The sequence below is a fragment of the Gopherus evgoodei genome, chromosome 3 (assembly GCF_007399415.2).
Source record: "Gopherus evgoodei ecotype Sinaloan lineage chromosome 3, rGopEvg1_v1.p, whole genome shotgun sequence".
NCBI classification, from domain to species: Eukaryota; Metazoa; Chordata; order Testudines; family Testudinidae; genus Gopherus; species Gopherus evgoodei.
In genome coordinates, this window is record NC_044324.1 from 175,171,159 (window position 1) to 175,187,851 (window position 16,693).

The 16,693-nt window shown below is 43.1% G+C and overlaps 1 protein-coding gene across 1 annotated transcript in view; it reads right to left on the reverse strand.

Annotated features, from left to right (window-relative positions):
* Positions 1 to 16,693, reverse strand: part of LYPLAL1 (lysophospholipase like 1) — a 52,316-nt gene that overhangs the window by 17,601 nt on the left and 18,022 nt on the right. Inside the window, exon 3 of the mRNA XM_030557488.1 lies at positions 5,390 to 5,559. Coding sequence (XP_030413348.1) covers positions 5,390 to 5,559 — 170 coding nt within the window. The remainder of the gene's footprint in view (positions 1 to 5,389; positions 5,560 to 16,693) is intronic.

Below are 16,693 nucleotides of genomic sequence, written 5' to 3' on the forward strand. Positions count from 1 at the left end.
ATGTTAGTTCCTGGAGAAGGCGTAAACCCCTCCCATTGCTGCTTCACCAACTGTAATGGCCCCTTAACCTCGTGACCATACACAAGTTCAAATGGTGAAAACCCTAAACTGGGATGTGGTACAGCCCTGTAGGCAAACAGCAACTGCTGCAACACTAGGTCCCAATTATTGGAGAATTCGTTGATGAATTTTCGTATCATGGCTCCCAAAGTTCCATTGAACCTTTCCACCAGGCCATTGGTTTGATGGTGGTACGGGGTGGCAACCAAGTGATTCACCCCATGAGTTTCCCACAGTTTTTCCATGGTCCCTGCCAGGAAATTAGACCCTGAATCTGTAAGGATGTCGGAGGGCCAACCTACCCTGGCAAAGATGTCTGTTAGGGCCAGGCACACAGTGTTAGCCCTGGTGTTGCCTAGAGCTACTGCTTCTGGCCATCGGGTAGCAAAGTCCACTAAAGTCAGTACATACTGCTTTCCTCTGGGCGTCTTTTTTGGGAAAGGGCCCAGAATATCCACAGCTACTCGCTGAAATGGGACCTCAATTATGGGAAGTGGCTGGAGAGGGACCTTGACCTGGTCTTGAGGCTTACCCACTCTTTGGCATACCTCACAAGACCGGACATACTTGGCAACATCCTTGCCCATCCCCGCCCAGTGGAAGGACTTCCCCAACCGGTCCTTGGTTCTGTTCACCCCAGCATGGCCACTGGGATGATCATGGGCTAAGCTTAAGAGCTTCTCCCGGTACTTAGTTGGAACCACCAACTGTTTTTGCGGCTGCCATTCTTCCCGGTGTCCACCAGAAAGAATTTCCTTGTATAAAAGTCCTTGGTCTATAACAAACCGGGATCGATTAGAAGAGCTGAGAGGCGGTGGGGTGCTCCGTGCCGCCGCCCACGCTTTCTGAAGGCTGTCATCTGCTTCCTGCTCAGCCTGGAACTGTTCCCTTGAGGCTGGGGTCACCAGTTCTTCCTCAGACTGTGGACTTGGGCTTGGTCCCTCTGGAAGCGATGTAGGTGATGGGGTTGTTTCCGTTGCTGGTGAACCGCTTTCCGCTGGTGCACCTGAGGGTATTTCAGGCTCTGGCTGAGCCTTTTGGGTATGGCTGTCTTTTGCTTCTGCCAGTTCTGGCTTGCTGGCGCCCTCTGGCGTTGAGTTTGAAGATGTGGTTGCACTTGCTGGTGCTGGTTGCTGTTCCAGTTCCGGGCCTGGGACTGGAGATGCTGTGGCTGTTTCAGTGGTAGGCATGGAATCCGGGTCCACTGCCTCTGTCTGGGTCTCTGGTAACACAGACGGGGCTTCTGTGGACGGCTCAGGAACAGGAATGGGTCTGGAAGCTTGCCTGGTTTGGCTACGTGTAACCATTCCCACTCTCTTGGCCCGCCTCACCTGGTTGGCCAAGTCTTCCCCTAGTAGCATGGGGATAGGATAATTGTCATAGACTGCAAAAGTCCACATTCCTGACCAGCCTTTGTACTGGACAGGCAGTTCAGCTGTAGGCAAGTCTACAGCTTGTGACATGAAGGGGTAAATTGTAACTTTGGCCTTTGGGTTGATGAATTTGGGGTCAACGAAGGATTGGTGGATAGCTGACACTTGTGCCCCCGTGTCTCTCCACGCAGTAACCTTCTTTCCGCCCACTCTCAAATTTTCCCTTCGCTCCAAGGGTATTTGAGAGGCATCTGGGCCTGGGGATCTTTGGTGTGATGGTGGTGTAATGAATTGCACTCGCATGGTGTTCTTGGGACAGTTGGCCTTGATATGTCCCGGTTTATTACACTTAAAGCATCTTCCATCTGATGGGTCACTGGGCCGAGGTGAGTTACTGGAGACTGGTGAGGTTGAAGAGTAGGGTATCTGTGGCTTTACTTGGGTGGTATGTAGGGTCTTTGGCTGTCCTCGGTTGTAGGGTTTATGGTCTGTGTGCCCCCTGGGGTAATCGTTCCCCTTGACAGTAGCTTTTTTGCTTTCTGCCAGTTCCATCCATTTGGCTCCAATCTCCCCCGCCTCAGCGATATTTTTGGGATTTCTATCTTGTATGTACCGTGTGATGTCTTCAGGAACACCATCCAAGAACTGCTCCATTTGTATGAGGAGGTTCAGTTCTTCCAAGGTTTGAATGTTGTTTCCTGTTAACCAGGCCTCATAGTTTTTTTGCAATGTAGTAGGCGTGTTTGGGAAATGACACCTCTGGTTTCCACTTTTGGGTTCTGAAGCGCCAACGGGCATGATCTGGGGTTATCCCCATCCTGTATCTGGCCTTGGTTTGAAAAAGTTTATAGTCATTCATTTGCGGCTTGGGCATTTCAGCTGCCACCTCTGCTAAAGGTCCACTGAGGTGTGGCCTTAATTCTACCATGTACTGGTCTTCGGGGATGCTGTACCCAAGACAGGCTCTTTCAAAATTTTCCAAGAAGGCCTCGGTGTCATCACCTGCCTTGTAGGTGGGAAATTTCCTGTGCTGTGGAGCAATAATTGGCGCCGGGTTGTTAGGGTTGGCCGGCACATGCAGCCCAGCTTTTGCCAACTCCAGTTCATGTTTTCTCTGTTTTTCCTTCTCTTCATTCTCTTTTTGTTGTTTTTCCATTTCTTTTTGTTGTTTTTCCATTTCTTTTTGGTGTTTTTCCATGTCTCGGCGGTGGGCCGCCTCATCTTCTGCTTGTTTCCTTCGGTAGGCCACCTCTTCTTCTTCTAGTTTTCTTTTGTGTGCTGCCTCTTGGGCTGCCTGTTCTCTTTGGAAGGCTGCCAGTTTGATGCTTTCTTCCTTTTCTTTTATCTCCATCTCTTTTTGTTTTATTTCCAGTTGTCGCCTGTGTTCAGCTTCTTTTAATTGGTCTTCGGCCTCCATTTTTGTCCTGGTAGACATGGTTCCTGTTTTCTTGTGTTGGGGTGCCCTCCGGTGTTTCTCTTTTGAACTGCAGGCTCTGTTGCCTCCTGAAGTCTGCCTAGCAACAGTGCTTTTTTCCCCTTTCTCTCTCTAGCTAATGTTCAATTAAGGGAAACCAGAAAAACCACTTTATTTGCATGCATATAAGTGCTGGTACTTGCCTCCTAATGGGAGGGCTATTGCATGACAAAAGACCCTTAACAGTTTCTTGCTTAACATGCAAGGCACACACTGCCAGAGAGAGCAGAAAAAAAAATTCTCTCTGGTTCCCTTTTAAAACCAAACTGTTTCTCTCTGCTAAAAAGCCCTTAGCAGAGAAAAGAAAAATATAATATTCCTACTGGCTTCTGGATTCTGTCTATATCCCGCCACTGCCACTCATGTTATAACCTTATTCCCAGATCTGGACCTTAGCGTCCAAAATATGGGGGTTAGCATGAAAACCTCCAAGCTTAGTCACCAGCTTGGACCTGGTACCTGCTGCCACCACCCAAAAAATTAGAGTGTTTTGGGGCACTCTGGTCCCACTGAAAAACCTTCCCTGGGGACCCCAAGACCCAAATCCCTTGAGTCTCACAACAAAGGGAAATAATCCTTTTTCCCTTCCCCCCTCCAGGTGCTCCTGGAGAGATACACAGACACAAGCTCTGTGAAACTACACAGAGACTCCCCACTCTCTGTTCCCAATTCTGGAAACAAAAAGTACTTTCCTATTCCCCCCAGAGGGAATGCAAAATCAGGCTAGCAATCCAACACACACAGATCTCCCTTGATTTCTTCCTCCCACCAATTCCCTGGTGAGTACAGACTCAATTTTCCTGAAGTAAAGAAAAACTCCAACAGGTCTTAAAAGAAAGCTTTATATAAAAAGAAAGAAAAAATACAAATGTTCTCTCTGTATTAAGATGACACAATACAGGGCAATTTCTTAAAAGAATATTGAATAAACAGCCTTATTCAAAAAGAATACAAATCACAGCACTCCAGCACTTATATTCATGCAAATACCAAAGAAAAGAAACCATAGAACTTACTATCTGATCTCTTTGTCCTTACACTTAGAAACAGAAGACTAGAAAATAGAACTACTTCTCCAAAGCTCAGAGGAAGCAGGCAGGCAGACAAAAGACTCAGACACCCAATTCCCTCCACCCAAAGTTGAAAAAATCCGGTTTCCTGATTGGTTCTCTGGTCAGGTGTTTCAGGTGAAAGAGACATTAACCCTTAGCTATCTGTTTATGACAGGGCTGGGCCAAGAATATATGAAGGCTGAATGATCCTGGCTCCACTGCTTAGGACCTCAATGGCAAAAGTCAGTTGCCCATGACATCAGAAGTTCCCACATTAAAAGTTTATTCCAACCTGAAATATTTAGTCATGTAAGAATAGAACAAGGAGTCAGGCATTCCTGAGTTCTAATTCCATCTCTGACTTATGCTACTCCTGGGGCCTCAACCTCTCTGCTTCAATTTCCTCAACTGTAAAATAGGCCTGATACAGCACGTTCCTTGAGCGTGCTTGAAGATTAGTAGATATTTGTACAATGTTCTGAAGATGTAATTATCTAGATAAGGGCTAAATATGATGAGTAAATGCATTTGTTACCAAGTTCTACCATTACTGAACGTTTCACAGGACTTTTGTTTTTTCATGACTGAACTCTTCCGAAGCAACCACAGCAGTAGAGAGGATACAGTGTGCAACAATTTGTGTTGTCTAGATCAGTGCTTCTGAAAACCGGTCTGCTGCTTGTTCAGGGAAAGCCCCTGGTAGGCTGGGCTGGTTTATTTACCTGCAGTGTCCGCAGGTTCAGCCGATCGCGGCTCCCACTGGCCATTGTTTGCCACTCCAGGCCAATGGGGGCTGTGGGAAGGGCGGCCAGCCCATCCCTTGGCCCATGCTGCTTTCCGCAGCCCCCATTGGCCTGGAGCAGCCAGTGGGAGCCGCGATTGGCTGAATCTACGGACGCGGCAGGTAAACAAACCAGCCCGGCCCACTAGGGGCTGTCCCTGAACAAACAGCGGAGCGACTTTGAGAACCACTGGTAGATGCTTATTGAAATAAGAAACTACACTTCTTTTGAGAGAACTCAAGATTTACATTCTTCAGAAGCCCTCTAAATATGAAGAGACCAGATAGAAATAGCTAAGTAAGAACAGGCTAGACATTGTTGACTGGTATTTAAATTCCAATGATAAATGAGCAGCTCAAAAAAACAACACCTTACGTTTAATTTGATGGGACAGAGGACCCAGTGAGCCAAATGCTGCATACATTTGCACTCACAGCACCTCAATGAATTCAAAGCAGTTTCAAGGGCGTCAGTCTAATTTGACCTACTGAGGGCTAGATCATGCAATGCACTGAGTGCTCTCAACTCTGAATGAAGGTCAATTGAGACCATGTGCAGGGATTGCTTGTCAAACTTGCAGGATAGACTCCAATGGGAACCCAATGCGAGAGGCTCTCTCATAAGGTATAAACATAAAAAAACCCTTACCTAAAATTATCCTGTTCTTGCTGATGCCATTTTTAACTTCATCATCAATCACGTTTGTAAGCACCTGACACATTGAGTCAATGGTTTCAATATGTTCTGGACACTCATTAGAGATCTTCCATCTGTCAAACCACACAGTGGAGAGGGATCCTCTCATAGGTGTATACGGTCTGGGGGAAAAGAAAAGGAAGATTGATTAAAAATGTATGAGAACAAAGGCATTCGGTATAACCATGGTAAACAACAGAGAATTTGGTGACTGACTGAAAAAGAAGAAAAGGAATCAATTAATTGTCTCTCAATTCTAAATGTGACTAATTTAAACGTTATTTACCACTAGTTATACAAAGTCTCTTTGTTCATCAAGGACTATCCTTAAAGGGTGAGGACATTTAGAAAACTGTTTAAAATACAAATGCAAGTTTCAATCAGCACACGGTCATGGCTGCATAGTTTCATATACTAAGTCTTTTAGAGCACAAGCTTGTCAACAGATCTGCAGGTGTGACTCCTATTCCTCAGCATACTTCCTGTTGAAATAAATGGGAGTAGGGGATCAATACATGCTGACCTATTTTCTATGGGTTGCAAGATCCTCAGGTCACATACTATGTGCGTGTCTTGGGGAGGGGGAGTTCTGATTTTATATGAGGAATAAGGCTGAGATTTTTTCAAAACCACCTTCAGAATTCAGAGGCACAATTCCTATTGAAAGTGGTGGGAGGGTTTTTTGGTTTTTTTATTAATCTTCTAGGCACCTATGGAAATATCAGTCTGTGTGAGTGTCCGTAGGAAAGAGAAAATGAGGGAGTGGTGAGAGACAGTTTATCTTAATTCAGATAACTTCATAAATAAGGCTTAAAAACACAACTTTGCTTACCTTGTCAGCGTGCAGATTGAAATTAGAGATGTAATTATACCATTCTTTACAATAAGGTAGTTAGTGTCAGATTAGTATCACAAATACCTTACATAAGCTGTCCAAAACTCAAATAATCAAGAGAGTTGCAATTCAAAGGAGACACTTTTTTTATGATGATGATGATGAATTGGCCCCTAAAATCCCCAGAAAGATGATCTAATTGTCTTACAATGGTAACAATTCAATACAAACGTACTGCACTGAGGTCAGTGTTTCATGTCAAGGGGGTCAAAACTAAGATCCCTAAAATCCTTAATTGCTATGTTTAATCAGGGGGCACATTTTTCACTCTAAACTTAAACTCAGAAAAGCTCAGATCAGATTACAATAGTTGCCTACAAACAGACAGCCTTTGATAAATTTGTCTGGCTGGGAACCCACTGAAAATGAAAATGAAGCCTTCAGTCTTCTATCTGGATTTTCTCACTACTAAGGTTTAAACAAAATACCACTACCAATCCCAAAAATGCTTAATGAAGCAGCAAATTCTGCCCTTATTTATACCACGGGGTTAGCACATATGTGAAGCAGAAGGGTCTATTTCTAAACCAGAGAGACCACTGCATCAGAACATGTAACAGGCAGTATATTATGTATTTGTATTACTATGGCACCCCAGAACCCCAGTTATGGACCAAGACCCCATTGTGCTAGCCACTATATAAACACAGAACAAAAAGACAAGTCTCTGACTCAAACAGCTTACAATCTAAGTATAGAGGATAACAAGGTGATAAGTAATAGCCAACATCGATTTGTCAAGAACAAATCATGCTAAACCAACCTACTTTCTTTCTTTGACAAGGTTACTGGCATAGTGCATGGGGGGAAGCAGCAGACATGATTTATCTTTATTTTAGTAAAGCTTTTGACACTGTCGCCGGGTGGAGGTGGCACTTGGGCTTCAGTTTCAACCCTGGTTCCCAGCAAGTATAATGCTGGCCCTGGAGACCCCATTAAAATAGGGTTGTGAACCACTTTGGGGTCCCAACCCACAGTTTGAGAACCGCTGGTCTAGAGAAAAGAAGACTGGGCCAGGGGGGAGGCTGATAACAGTTTTCAAATGTGTTAAGGGCTGTTCTAAAGAGATTGTGATCAATTGTTGTCACTTCCACTTAAATTGGACAAGCAATGGGCTCAATTTGCAGCCAGGAAGATTTAGGTTAGATATTAGGAAAAACTTTGATTATAGGGATAGCTAAGCACTGAAACAGACTTCCAGTGGAGGTTGTGGAATCCCTGCCCATGAAGGTTTTAAAGAACAGGTTAGACAAACACCTGTCATGGATGGTCTAGATTTACTTGGTCCTTCTTCAGTGCAGGGGGATGGACTAGATGACTTCTCAAGGTCTCTTCCAGCCCTTATATTTCTGTGATTCTATAAGAGAAGAGACTACATTTTCAAATGAACTCCCACAGGAAAATGATAAAAGACAAAGCACCCCATCACAAAGTGATACCTCCATACCTGACCTCTCAGTCTTAATCCTCAAAGCAAATCTGCACAACACTTTCAAAAGATAATCCCTAAAATCTTAAATTCATAACTCTGCTAGACACCATAGGTGCTGACTTCGTGAGTGCCCTGGGGCTGGGGCACCCACAGGGAAAATATGGTGGGTACTGAGCATCCACCGGCAGCCCACTTATCAGCACTTCCCCCTCCCTTCCAATGCCTCCTGCGTCCCAGCAGGCCCCACCAATCAGCCCCTCACCATGCCTCCCGCCCGCTGCAATCAGCTGTTTTGCGGCATTCAGGAGGCTGGAGAGAAAAGGGGAAGAGCGAGGACCTGGTGCGCTCAGGGGAGGGGACCGAACACGGTGGGAAGAGGCGAGGCGGGGGTGGAATGGGGGCAGGCCTGTGGCCTTGAGGGAAGGGGTGGAGTGAGGGTGAGGCCTGGGGCACAGCCGGGGGTCGAGCACCCCTGGCACAATGGAAAGTCGGTGCCTGTGCTACACACTAAAAATCATGAACAGAATAGGGACACTGGATTTATGGCTTATTACAACAACCTGTCCCACTACTAATCCCTCTTTCTTTGTCCTATGACTGCAGGTGTGTTAACAGACCACACCACCTTAAATGGTCCCTTAGACTATGTGCTAACTACCTATGCTAAACAATCTGTTCCATCTTGTATTTAGCTGTGATGCTTCGAGTACCTTTGCCAGACCTGAAGAAGAGCTCTGAGTAGCTCGAAACCTTGTCTGTCTCCTCAACAGAAGTTGGTCCAATAAAAGATATGACCTCACCCACCTTGTCTTTCGGATAGGCAGACAGACAGATGCAGGAATATAACATGTCTATACAACCCAGATCTAAGCACTGATTCAGGAAAGCACGTTTGAGTTCCACAGCCTTTAAGTTGCTTAATTCAAAGTTAATCATGTATTTAAAGAAATATTGCTATTAAACACATCTCTTACCAGGCCTTAGTTTGGATTTCAAAGGATAAATAGTGATTGTTTATTAAACTAAAGGAAAGTCAGAAAACAGTATCCAATACACAAAAGAAGCTCAACTGAAATCTGTTTAACAAATTTTGTTCTCTTTCTTTCTTCCACTAGGGACTTCACCATTGCTACTGATTTTACATGGAAGGCACTCAGATACTATGAGGAGGTGTAGCAGTATAAAATAATTAAGGATAGATATTATCCAAGTACTGGTTATAGGCCCTCTCTCAAAAACCTTGGCATCAGTGCTCATGGTAAGCACTGCTATTGACAATGGAGCAAATGCCAAGAGACTTCAGCTCCTAGAACCAATGGATTAATACATATAAGTAATTTCAATAGGTTGTTAGGAAAAAAAAAACATTTACAAGTTTTAAAAAAGAGCTTTGTCCTACAGTAACAGGATTGCCCCAGCATTTACATGGAAAAAGTATGCGTGGATATTGCTGAAATATCCACAATACATTTAGTGGTATACAGCTTTGCAAGAGAAACTATCAGATACTTAAAAACATAAAAGAAACAAAACCAAACCACACAACACAGCACCTTTTATTTGACTTTTCCCTATACTGTTTGCGGGCATAACAAACCTTTCAAAGTTGGAAATATGTCCTCACCCCCTTTGGTCTCCCTCATCTGGCAAATGCTTTAATTTGTCAGTGTAGTGATCCCTTGCTCTTAAGTTGGGAGGGAGGCCACTCCGCCTCACTGCAGCAGGCAGGGCCAAGCAGCTTGTAGCCTCCTAGCAGGGACAAACAACCATTAACTGTCTGGAGCTCTAGCCCCGTTGGGCAGTGCAGTAAGCAGTCTTTAACCCAGAGTCTCCCAGCTACGGCTGACACCAATCAAGAGTCTAGGGCTCTGGTCTTCTAGGCAGGGCAGAGTAAAAGCAATCTCTAGCCCACAGCTTCCTGACTTGGGCAGACAGCAATGAACAGTCTATAAGGGAAGCTCTGGCCTTCTGGGCGGGGCGGAGCAGGGAGCAGACTTTTGCCTAAGCGGAGTGTCCCAGGAGTCAGTCCTGGGGCAGGTTTTGTATATCATCTTCATTAATGATCTGGATGATGGGATGGACTGCACCCTCAGCAAGTTTGCGGATGACACTACACTGGGGGGAAAAGTAGATATGCTGGAGGGTAGGGATAGGGTCCAGAGGGACCTAGACAAATTAGAAGATTGTGCCAAAAGAAATCTGATGAGGTTCAACAAGGACAAATGCAGAGTCCTGCTCATAGGAAGAATCCCAAGCATTGCTACAGGCTGGGGACCGACTGGATAAGTGGCAGTTCTGCAGAAAAGGACCTCGGGATTACCGTAGATGAGCAGCTAGATAGGAGTCAACAGTGTGCCCTTGTTGCCAAGAAGGTTAACAGCATATTGGGCTGTGTTAGTAGGAGCACTGCCAGATCAAGGGAAATGATTATTCACATCTATTCAGCACTGGTGAGGCCACATCTGGAGTATTGCATCCAGTTTTTAGAGCCCCCCCACTACAGAAAGGATGTGGGCAAATTGGAGCGAGTCCAGCAGAGGGCAACGAAAATGATTAGGGGGCTGGGGCACATGATTTATGGGGAGAGGCTGAGGGAACTGGGGTTATTTAGTCTGCAGAAGAGTGTGGGGGGGGGATTTGATAGCAGCCTTCAGCTACCTGAAGGGGGGTTCCAAAGAGGATGGAGCTAGGCTGTTCTCAGTGGTGGCAGATGACAGAACAAGGAGCAATGGTCTCAAGTTGCAGTGGGGGAGGTGTAGGTTGGATATTAGGAAACATTATTTCACTAGGAGGCTGGTGAAGCACTGGAATGGGTTACCTAGGGAGGTGGTGGAATCTCCATCCTTAAAGGTTTTAAAGGCCCAGCTTGACAAAGCCCTGCCTGGGATGATTTAGTTGAGGTTGGTCCTGCTTTGAGCAGGGGGTTGGACTAGATGACCTCCTGGGATCTCTTCCAATCCTAATCTTCTATGATTCCTGGCTAAGGAAGCCAACGCACACAGAGTCTAGGCCCCCAGTCTCTTTGCTGGGGCAAGCCACAAACAAAGCACAGGCCTTCTGGCTTAGGGGTGAATAGACCACAAGACCAAAGGTGGGGTTGGCAGCAGAAGGGTAAGAGGACCTGGGCCCACCCTACTCCACCAAGTCCCAGCCAAGGGCTCTAAACAGTGACGAAACTTGAGCAAAGTCTGGTTTCCGTGGGCTCCTTCCTACCCCATTCCAGGTGCAGGGTTCCATAATCCAAAGGTGCTCCATCTCCTCAAGGTACAGGGCTGATGGCAGTCCTGACAATTCATGCCCCGGATTTCTCCTCCGGGGGCGGGGTGCTGCACAGTGCAGTTTCAATTCCAGAGTGCCGCAGTGGGCTGGAGATATCTGCCTCCTTCCATGGGTCCCACTCAACGTTATCCTTCCTGCCCCACCTTGGTACTTCTGTTGAGGAGGATCTGGCTCCTCTCACCAGGCGGAGTGTAGTGGTTCCTCGTTCTCAAGTCCGGAGGGAGGCCACTATGCCTCACTACATTCACAATCAGGAATTACAGCCTTGCAGTTAAAGAATGGTGGTTATGAATCAGGAGAACTGGATTCCATTCTAGATTCTGCCACAGACTATCTGGGTGACCATGGGCAACACACTGAAACTCTCTATGCCTTTATCACCCAATCTCTGGAGTTGAGATAATGCCACTTACCTATATGACAGAAGTGTCGGCAGGCTAAATTAACTGATCTTTGAAGAAACGTGCATTGAGATCCTGAAATGAAAGGTGCTATAGATGCAAGGCATTCATTATTTCCCCATGCAGCCTCAAAAATCCCTAATTTTGATAATGCCATGAACAGAAATGTGAATAACTGTGAGAAATCAGTCACATATCTGCAAGCCACTCCACTTTTAACTCTCTTTTCACAATGACTGTGTTGTTGTACAGGTACCTGACATGACCAAACCATAGGCTGAAGACATGAGCAGATTTTTGTGTCATTAAACCAGAATGGCAAAAACATATAATACATTATTATTATTAATTCTCTTATCATAGTGCCTCGGGGTCACAATCCAGCACCCCGTTGAGCTAGGTGCTGTGCATACAAAGAACAAAGAGAGCTCACAATCTAAGTATAGGACTAGGGACAACAGATGGATATAGGCAGAATGATGGGGAACTACAAAGAAACTATGAAATATTTTAATATATTATATATGTTTGCTACAACTGAAGATGGATTTAAAATTAAAGATTTAGAATCATGGTAAAATCCATAATGTAATATGACTGTACAGTCGATCAAACCTGGGATTAAGGACTTTAAGTGCAATCTTTATAAATCGCCAATGAAGGAGATGGGAGATTGATCCATTTAAAGAGCACAGGAGCAGCCCCTCAAACGGACTGCCAGAATACTTTCAGTTGTCACAAAGATGTCCTCACAACTAAATTGAATTTCTAAGAAATACAATAAAAAATAACTCACATAAAAGAATCTTACTTTTCAGTTTTAACAATACAACCTACTGGCACATCTGTTTTAGTCATTCACCTTGTTCCTTAAATAAATCCCTTTATTAACTAGTATAATACAACTCAGACATTACCACTGTAAACAAATATGTTTGGCACGGAACTATCTGCACAGCTCCAAGAATAGAGCACAAAATTTTTTCTTTGTGGTTTAATTGTCTGAAAAAATGACCCCTATGTTACAGTAACATGAGGAGGTTGCCCTGAAATGTACAAAAAAAACCAAGGAAATTTATAGTGTACTGAAAATTCAGTTCAACACTGATCCTCACCCGACATCACTGCAACAAGGCTCTGAAGCAAAGCAGCTCCATGCCTGCAAGCTGTGTGATCAGTTAAGGACAGCATCGGACCACATTGTCTGTCTTAACTTTAGAATTTCTTGCCTTTGAGAGTCTAAATCAAACCCTTACCATTACTCCCAACAGATTTTTGTGGTTCATGGGTTTTTTTTTAAAATGGCTTTAAAAGTAAAGGCTCCATGTCCCTATAATCTGTTTTTGAAACTCTCTGAATACAAATTTATGGTCCACTAGCAAAATGTGTTTTAAAATGTGGATTTACTTTCTGTACTGATTTTTTTTAAACAGAAGTTATATGAAGTACTTTGGAGCACATGAAAGACTCAACTCTTTAAAAGAAAAAAGCTTCCTCCTGGGCAATTCAACCTCAAAACTCTGGCTTGTTTAAAGAACATAGTCTACCTCTCTCTCTCCCTCCTCCCTCCAAAACAAGCATTAGAAATGCAACATTATACAAGCTGAACTAACTCTAAACACTAAAAAATGGGAGAGAGATAAACAGTGCTAAGGAACACCAGGCACCCCGTAAATGGAATCTTCAAAATGCTTCCAAATGTCTTCACATCTCGCCTGCATTGTTTTGTCTGAATGGATTATTAAGGAATTGTTTTAAGTGTGCTTGTTCAGGGGAATATATTAGGGACTGAATCTATGCTAATCCATAATTTCAAGATAAGAATTCAAAATAGCACACAGGGATCCAGGACTCTGAACGTATGTATAAAAAAGAAATGCATTACGAAAACCTGTGACTGACTGTACCCACAGCGACTCATTTTATTCATTTATATTTTTATTTAAATACAAAGGTAGTTATGCAGATTAAGGGCCAAATTCAAAGGTAATGCATGAAGAAGTGTAAATCAGACATCCTTTAAGTAATTTAGAAATACTTTAGTAATGTGTAAATCTAAGTTGGTGTAATTTATACATCAATGTAGAAAACGTAAGTGAAAGCAGGGAGGTAATTTACACCTTTTCCAGCACTCTGGAGAGTAGATTACACCAATTTAGACTCTAATTTATGCCACTTTAGGTATCACCTTTAAATTGGTCCTGCAAAATGTCACTTGGAAAATAGTTTTAACATAAAAATAACTCAGTACTATTGGTACTGTATTGATTAGTTAATAAATAATTGTACTCGTACAACATAAAACTCAAGATGATATGAGAACATCAATCAGCAAAAGCTTAGTTATAGCAAGAAGGTGGATGCCTCAGGTAAGCAGGGTAAGATGATATATCACTCATTTTAAATTTTCCTTTCTGCTGGTACAGAAGTGCAGTCCAGTCATGGATTGCCGGCTGCACTCTCTGTGTGACTAGCAGTCTGCTGATGAAATCTCACATGCTACAAACCCAGCTAGAAAACTGGAGCTGGCCTGGAAAGGGCAAGTACTAGCTATACCTTTTTCAGAAGTTTTTTAAATGCTGTACTGAGAGCTTGCTGATGTGCTACATGGCATGGGAGCTGGGAATCTGTTGTGAAGCTAAGAACCCTGTACAAAGAAAGAGAAAGGTAAACTTAAAGTTAGTAATAGGCTCATTCTCCGCCCGTCTCCTTTATTCTGATTGGGGCTTTGTACAAGCATTCTAATGCTGGATTTTTGTTGGTTTACATTTATATTCAAGAAAGATCATGCATGTCAGGCAACAGAGCAGAGTGCCAGATGAAAGTGTTTAAAGCTCTAGGGTGAAATCCGGGTAGTGTTGAAGTCAATGGATGTTTTCCCATTGATTTCAACAAAGTCAGATTTCATCCCAGTGCCAAATTTTTTGCTGGTGCAATTTGATCCATTGCAGTAATTTCCAGCAGCAGAGAATTTGGCACATTGTTTATTTTTACTTATTTAAATTCAGATAAAACTATCTACTTGAACCTTACGATGAGTAACTTCATGAGAAAAGAAAAAACCTTTTTATTGCCCTTTTCCCCCTAGTTTAACTTTTTAAACTATTTAGGATGAGTTATGCAAACCCTTACACTCAGGAATAAAGGCACTTAATGCATACAAGGGCTTGCAGGATTAGATTCTCTGTTTAATAAACTTGGTTAAAAAAAAACTACACATTACTCCTGTATCAAAATCCTAAAGCCCAGGGTATATTCATGCCAAATTTATAAGTCCTTCAAAAATGGGATTTATTTTAGAAACATGGACACAAACACATTATTATTGTTAACAGGGCAGCCTTACGGTGTCATACTGCACCAATAGTTACTGCGTTAGATGTGTGTCAGGAGAAGTTCAAGAAAATGAGACCTGAAAGTATACTTAAACAAAAGGGGGAAAGAAAAAATTGCCTATATACATATCCAATTTTCAAACACTTCTAAACTAGGACCCCTCACCATTAGCCATGACTCATGCATGCTGTTCCACAGAACTCAGTGGGCCAGATTCTGATTGGTTCTATTAGTGCAATCTATACTGGAATTGCTCTGGATTTACACCAGTGTAAATGTGAGTAGAATGGGTCAGTTGGAGTAGTTATGTAGCAAGTATTTAGAAGGCTATAGGTATTTTTGTTGGGGGAGGGGTGAATCCTATTACCTTGCACAGAACTCCTGACAATTCTAGTGATTGCATCTTTTTTCCACTGGGTGTAATTTTTGCCTGAGAGCAAGGGGACACATTTATATATATTTTTTTAAAAATCACTCTTATTTTAGACTAGACATCACACAATATTGAAAAAGGAGGAAAAAGCCTTTAATCTCATTTTTGCAAATTGTTGCTGTTTCACAGCTAATCTCTGCTAATGACTGGAAGATCCACTGCACAATAATTAATACTATGAATTAGTGAATTTTTTTTTAAGTCAAGGATAGCACATAAAAATTGTTTAGCTTTAATTGCATGAGAATCCTTCTTACCCTACCAGTAAATGTTTGACAGTACAGTCTGTAAACGTATTGACATTTTAATAATTTGAGGCTTAACTGGGACACTATGGAACCCAGGTGCAACACTCCTTTTGAAGTCAGAACGGAATACACTTAGGCAGGGAAAAAAATCAAAGGCACAACTACAAAAGGGGCAATAACTGGTAATCCTGTTAAAAAGGATTGGGGGTTATCGTGGATCACAAACTGAATGAATCAACAATGAAATACAGTTGCAGAAAAGGCTAATATCATTCTGGGATGTATTAACAGGAGCGTCATATGTAATTGCCCCGCGTTACCCAGCACTAGTGAGGCCTCAGCCTGTCTCCAATTCTGGGTGCGACTCTTGGAAAGATGAGGAGAAACTGGAGTGTGTCCAGAGGAGGGCAACAATAACAATAAAAAGTTTCGAAAACCTGACCAATGAGGACAGGTTAAAAAAATGGGCATGTTTAGTATTGAGAAAAGAAGACTAAGAACAGTCTTCAACTATGTGAAGGGCTGTTATAAAGAGGACAGAGACTGTTCTCCACATCCCCTGGAAGTAGGACAAGAAGTAATCAGCTTAATTGGCAGCAAGGGAGATTTAGGTTAAATATGAGGCAAAACTTTTTGCTTATAAGTATAAACACTTGGATAGGCTTCCAACGGAGGTTGTGGAATCCTCGTCAGCAGAAGTTTTTAAGAACAGGTCTGACAAACCACCTGTCAGGGATGGTCTAGGTATACTTGGTCTTTCCTCAGATCCAGGGGATGGACCAGATGACCTCTCAAGGACCCTTCCAGCCCTACAATGCTGTGATTCTATAACACAGACCTATGTACCACTTAAGTCTCACTCATAACTTAAAATAAAATGTAAGTGGGACTTTAAGTGGTGCTGCACAGACCTCATACAGACCCTCTGAAAAGTGGTGAATTAATCTTTAAATATTTACTTGTAAGTGGAGCGAGGCCATTAGGAATTTTTGGCAAGTGTTATGTGGTTTGGAGGCAATTAGTGGGCCAATGTCTGCTCTTAAATATCTGCAGCAGTTTAAATCCCATATAACTCCATTGTAGTATCTTTTAGAGGTAGTGGAAAAACAGATTAAGTCTATAGGATGCTATACTGGAGTTATTCGGGATTTATATCATTGCAACAAAGCACCATTCTGCCCAGCAAGTTTTATACCATAGTATTATTTTATTGTTTTGGATGTTTCGATCTG